Source organism: Styela clava, chromosome 4 (assembly GCF_964204865.1).
Source record: "Styela clava chromosome 4, kaStyClav1.hap1.2, whole genome shotgun sequence".
Classification (NCBI taxonomy): domain Eukaryota; kingdom Metazoa; phylum Chordata; class Ascidiacea; order Stolidobranchia; family Styelidae; genus Styela; species Styela clava.
The window spans coordinates 19,276,539-19,282,983 of NC_135253.1; the positions used below are offsets into that span (position 1 = coordinate 19,276,539).

The window sequence follows — 6,445 nt, forward strand, 5'->3', positions numbered from 1 at the left end:
TACTTTAAATGATCATTTAAGTAAAGTTGTTTTTTGAATTTCAAACATTGACTGAGAACTTCAAACGAATGATATATATAAAAGTCAACTTCAATGTTTAAGATCTTGATTGAACTTCGTGAATATTTCTAGTATTACGCTAGTATATGCTAGTATTACGCCAAACAATATAGAAATTCTTTTAGTATGAACAAGCATGTATCGTCAAAATCATTCGAATATAAATTCACACAATGGTGAATTATTTTACACAAGCAAAGATGATTGGGTTATAATAACAGGACAGCTAGGTGTTCCAAAGACGTTTGAAAACATTATTACAACGGGAGCATTTAGGAAAGGAAAATATTTTCATACACTGTACATGAAACGACTATTTACATTTAGTATTGTCATGAATGACAAAGCTTGGCCAGTATCTTTGAACAAAACAAAACGAACAACGTTGGCATTCTCCGTGTCTAGAACAAAATTAACATATTTTAAAATTTTTATTTTAAACGGCATGTTTTGTTTCCTGCATTATCTATTTATGAATTTGACCTGTTTGTGCATGGCTGAAGACCGACTTGTGCAAATTTTGATTAAACCTGGTGCTTATTTTCATGCGAAATGTTTTATGAGACAACACTTTCACTTTGAACTGCAGAATTGGCACGCAACTCGATGAGAACAAAATCCTATGCAACTGCATAATAAAGTATAATATCAAGTACAGTTACGTTGCTCACAAAATTATGAGGTCAGACATAATTGCAATCTCCGTCTTATTGTTTTATTATGGAAATGAAAGCGATACATTGTACTGTTCCAAAGGCAATATAATAATGACAGATTTGAGAACCTATGCTTTACAGATATGTATTCCAATGTAACTAATTCACATTAAGTTTCATTTTATTAAAGCAGGGCTCATTTACATTTTATATAAATCACGGGCTCTTAACATGTATCCTATCGATTACCAATTGGAAAATCTTGAAAATAAAATTTACGCCATCAACTGGTTATGTTAACCGTAAGTGAAATGTGAGAAAGAAGTCTTTCCGCAGCGAAAGTGCAATAACATCTATCTTAAGACAATGGGTATTGCAATCCCGACAATGTTTTACTCTGCTATAAAAAAAAGACACTTTTGCTTATGTAATTTCTTGGTTGAAAAATGTACCCACAATTTCGGACAAATTTGGGTACTCCCGTAGTGTGTGTACCAGGTTAGGGTTGGACCATAAATTTATTTCAATTGTCCCTATTTTAGTTCCATTACAAGTTTGGGGACTGCCTGTATTAGCCACGTAAATATGCCCCCTGCCCATAGGTTTCAGCCCCTTTACACAACTTGATGTAAAGTAGGCGAACAAAATTAGTTATCTAAATAATGGTACATACACTTCTGGAGCGCCCGAATTTGCCCTCAAGATATTTACTCACTTTAGAAAACTGCTAATATAGAATATTAATGTTAATAATGTCACTTAAACCTGATACACTGCAAATTAACCTTTCTGTCATAACTGGAATGGGTATAATACTAGGATACTATAATACTCCATATGGGTATAATACAGCGTAGCACTAAATAGAACAATATTGTACAATCTAAAATATCGGGATTTCCTCTACGATGATTCTTGAAACCGAGTTCCATCCGGTTCTTTGTTTTCCTAAGCTGTACTCTCCCTCACAAGTGCCGATCCAGAATCCAACATCAACAGCTCCGCTTGGAATATCACTGCAGACACCAACAACTGTAAATTGATAATATATTTTTACAAGTTTTTTACCTGCTCTATAGAATACAAACTGGTTTTTCGGTACTTGTAGTAAGTACTATATGGTTCGGTACTACGTACGTAGTGTGTGAACCATGTTAGGGTTAGGCCATGATTTTATTTCGATTTTCCCTATTTTAGTTCTATTACGAGTCGGGGACTGTCTGTGTTAGTCAAGTAAATATACCCCTGCCCATAGGTTTTTGTCCATTTGCACAACTTGATGTAAAATAGGCAAAAAAAATTAGTTCTTGGCGCTTTTTCTTGGCGAAATCGTTTATTGGCTTCGGAGCTTTTCGAGCGGTCAAAGCGTCGGCGTCGCGAGTACTATGTCTCGCCACCTCAATCAGGGTGTAGTAAATTTAGACCTCCTGAAGTATGCGCACCAAGATGGCGCACAACCTGAACTCAACTTGTATTTTATTATTCCAAATACAGAGTTGAGATCGTTTTTTTAAATTTTGTACAGAAAGGTTATTTGGAGTTGATATTTTTATATATCCGGAATCTAATCCGGATTCTCATTTTCGCCACATCCCCTTTTTTTTTAACAATTTTCATCTCTTTTCTAAGTGTCTTCATCATATCGATGATATATGCATTAATTTTATTTTAGTAAGTATGGTAATAATTGACTCTTTTATAATGGTGGTTTGTAGAGTACATAGATTTATTTTTAAATGTTTGAATCTTAATGTTCCTCAAAAAATCTTATGATATGTCGAATGAATAGAAAACTGGTATCAATGTTATTGTATGTACTTCATTCACCTGACATCGATCTATGTATATTGATAGTAGAATTATTGTCATCCACAAATATAAGGCCGTCAATCGGTTGGGGTGTTGTGCATTCTCCGCCATTAAACGTAAAATACCTAAAAACAAAGACAAAATGACAGAATAACTCGAGAAAAAACCTTGAAAGATTCGATGGGAATATTGAAGCGAACAATAAAAGGAATCAGATTGCAGATTCACGTTCAGAATTTCCAGATAGCCCATTTATTCTTTCCATTCACCTTTATTTGTAAAATATCATTTATATATATTTAACACATGTTATGTTATATGTTTGACCTGCACTTTTAACGTGGTAAGCGTGTTATGATATAACAGCCTTATCATTCTTCTGAAATAAATATGTTAATCTTTCATTATATTGTACTATAATTTGCCACACTTTTGTCCAGGAGAGCGGTATCGACGCATTTAATTTGGAAAAAGGAGAATCCCAACGTTTTAAAGAGCCTGCCAAATCCAAAATTTGTAATGACATACCAGCTCTAAACTATAGATTTATCAACGCAGCAATATTTCAATCAAAGAGAGCATATCGATCATATTTTTTCATAGGATTTGCTAAAGTATAAGAATAAAGCGATTTGTTCTCTAAAAAATTAGCGTATTTCTTTCAATTTCAAACCATGATTTCTGGGAAGCTGGTATGAACAATATTACCGTGACAATTAAAAAACTCATTATTTTTATGTCTAGTCGTTTTTCTAAAGCATGTTCATGTAATTATCTTAAAAGCGTTACCACGCGTTATTTTTCTTTTAAGAACATACCATCTATTGCAGCATGCTGCTCCGGCCTTGCAAAGAATTCTGGTGGACCCGTACCAGCCAACTTTTAGAGAAGTGTGAGAACGTTTCTGAAAGAGATAAATTCAGAGACAAATAAAATATTTCCATTTATATATAGTAGATTTCATTCGGGTCACATAACAATAAATTATCCTGCTCATTATTGTACAGGAAGTGCGAGTGGAATTGCTTATAAACAGAACAGATTCTAATAAACCAGACCTTTATGGTATGATAGAACAATTTTTATGCTTTATATAAGAGTTACACTTTCAAACACAACACAGAAAGATATTGACGCTTATAAATGATTAGTGAACGTTTCCCTGGTTGAATGATTGCTAATTTTAATGGACAATAGATAGTTACAAAAAAAGCATTATCTCATCAAAACTAACTTTATCATAATATGATTCTTAAATACTAATATGAAAATGTTTAGAGTACGAGGCCAGAATAATTTAAGATCTCAATTATATTTTTGTTTTGTTGATAAAATGACGTAATAAGCTACGGTAAGTAAATGAAGAACAGTGATCGTTCCTGTATATTTTACCTTGTTGAATGTGCAAGTCTGGACCTGTCCGACTGTCATGGCAAAGTTCAGTTTGTTCCAAGCACATTGGTGGATATTAGGAAGAAAAAATTCTTCAGACTGAAAAAAAAAAAAATTAAAGCTCACATGAATGTATGAAAATAGTAGCTCAGTTCACAAATAACTGTAAACAACAGTGTAAATAGTTTCATTTTTTTTAATTTGTTTTACTTCCTTAGTTTTGTGAATAAACTTTGATAATTTTACCTGAGTAATTCTTCTAAGTTCTTCTCTGCAGTCACACAGACCTGGATCGCCCTTTGAACCCGGAATTCCGGGTACGCCATGTATTCCAGGATTCCCATCTCTTCCAGGTAAGCCATCACGACCAGGCGCGCCATGGTTAGGAGTTGCTGGTGGGCCCACTGGCGTACATGTCGTGGCCTGTCAACCAAAAACTCATCTTTTAATATGTATATAATCATTATTGTTTCGTTACAATTGATCACTGAAAAAAGCGATTCTTTATTCATTCGAAAACATACACTATTGAAAGTGCCTATTTTGTTGATTATTGTTGTTTAGAGCAGACACTTCACATTGGCTCGACCAGAATCAGTTAAATTTGAATGCCTTATTCCAGCGAAGGGCGTAATCATTGAATTGCCTCTGCCCAGTGTTGATTTGAAATTTACATATAACCAAATTGTTTTCTCCGACTTTGCTTAGATATAACGTTTTATATAAAATAACATATTACATACACCTATCCAACTATAGCCAGGTGAGACAATGATGGGATTCACCGGATTCGCATCGGTTCATCGCGTTACATTTGGTGTTCCGAAAGTTATGTATTAGATTTATTCAAAGCTTTTCATGTTAAAGTATAGCTTACGTAATGATATAACATACACAATTGTCGGGACAATCAAACCCGTCCTTGTTTTTTTGTTTGTTGACGACCACAGCAAATAGGTAATGTGTACCGCAGCTGACAACTAGCGATATATAGGTCATTCCAAAAGTTATTGTATTTTTGTTAAGTGTCTCGTGATGATGTAGCCAACGTAGTTACATACATAAATTTTTTGAAATTATGGGACATGTCATTCGATACAAAATATCTGAAATTTTTAGTAACATCAATGCCTAAGTCTTTATACAATTTTTCCGACAACCAATATTTCAAATTGTTTCCAAGTATTCCTCATTGCTTAAATCTACATAGAATCGCTTTTCTTGTGTTTTCTTTATGAATTATTCATGTGTGAGGAAGTCTAACCTTGGGCAGACAAAACGTTACAAAACTATATTTATTTATGTTAATGTGCAGCAAGAATCTTGAAACACTTGGAATGTCCCAAATGCCTATATTTTTTAAATACATACTGTTGTTTGCTGCAATCAAATAAACAAGTTTATAAAATAACACTGAGTCATACTTTTGTATCTCCTTCTTTTTCTCCGTTTATAGCAGGCTCGTCGTTGAGCTCAATCGGGCCACCAACATCATCATACAATTTGCCTGGCTTGGTAATCCCTGGCGCGCCAATGGGATCTCTGATCACTTTAGAAGTCTAAAATAAAAAGTATATTTTGAGTTTGAACAGCCGTTAAAAAGTAAATCCGTCCTTCAAGCGGTACTTCCGTAGTGTGTGTACCAGGTTAGGGTTAGGCCATAATTTTTTCCGATATTCTTTATTTTAGTTTTATTACGATTTCGGAGACTGTCTGTTTTTACCAAGTGAATATGCCCCCTGCCCATAGATTTCAGTCCCTTTATATAAATTGATGTAAAGTAGGCGAACAAAATTAGTTACCCTCATATTGGAACACACACTTGTAGAGCGGCCTTCAAGCTAAATTACCTTGGCATCATCAGGAAAGATAATGTCTCCATCATAACTCCCAATAAAAGCAAAATCTCCACTTGCATCGTTTGCAACTTCAAGTTTTGCTTTCACTCCTGGCGATGCGGTGTCTTCAGTTGTGGCAACTCCAATTAGTAGAAAAAATAGGATTCCACAAAGACGACAACGGGCCATTTTAGCGAAAATATTTTAAAGGTTTCTAAAAAGATCATCGCTATATTGAATTACTTTTCTGCTATATTTTACGTTTTTAGCTCGTTTGGCAAAATGTATTTCTGACATGATATTTGTAATTTGAAACAATTACGATCATTTCTTGGACAGTCTAGCGAGATAACCGTGTCTACTATTTTTATCAGTGCTCGATAAATAGCCTGCTTTGATTCGGAAATAATATTTCATTCGCAGTAACCTTCTAGTAGTAAGTCTGTGTTTTTTAAACAACTCAATGTTACAAGATAAGGTGTGACGCGACACGCAATCAAAATATTGTCAGGATTTTGGATGGCGTACGACAGGGGTGAGCAACCTTTAATACAGGAACGCCAGATGCAAACAACTGTTCAAAACTGCAGGCCGCACCTTTATTTAACAACGGCTTTCAAGGAGTTGAAAGCACGAAAATCTTGGTTATTGGTCGTATGACTTGCGTTGTTCGCTGCACATAAGCTAACT

General features: G+C 34.5%; 1 protein-coding gene across 1 annotated transcript; it reads right to left on the reverse strand.

The window, feature by feature from the left end:
- Positions 1–685: 685 nt before the first annotated feature.
- LOC120326747 (uncharacterized) lies at positions 686–5,971 on the reverse strand. Its single transcript, XM_039393088.2, has 7 exons — positions 5,768–5,971; positions 5,342–5,476; positions 4,164–4,340; positions 3,918–4,016; positions 3,344–3,429; positions 2,544–2,650; positions 686–1,748 (listed from the first exon to the last, which is right to left on the reverse strand). The coding sequence occupies exons 1-7, from the start codon at positions 5,942–5,944 to the stop codon at positions 1,600–1,602; spliced, it is 930 nt and encodes a 309-aa protein (XP_039249022.2). The 5' UTR covers positions 5,945–5,971; the 3' UTR covers positions 686–1,599.
- Positions 5,972–6,445: the final 474 nt, after the last annotated feature.

Coding starts and splice junctions, on each gene's coding strand:
- LOC120326747 (XM_039393088.2), bottom strand. CDS start 5,944: ATGGCCCGTTGTCGTCTTTGTGGAATCCTATTTTTTCTACTAATTGGA. Junction 5,477..5,767: donor TCTTTCCTGATGATGCCAAG/GTAATTTAGCTT, acceptor TTTTTATTTTAG/ACTTCTAAAGTGATCAGAGA. Junction 4,341..5,341: donor AAAAAGAAGGAGATACAAAA/GTATGACTCAGT, acceptor TTTGGTTGACAG/GCCACGACATGTACGCCAGT.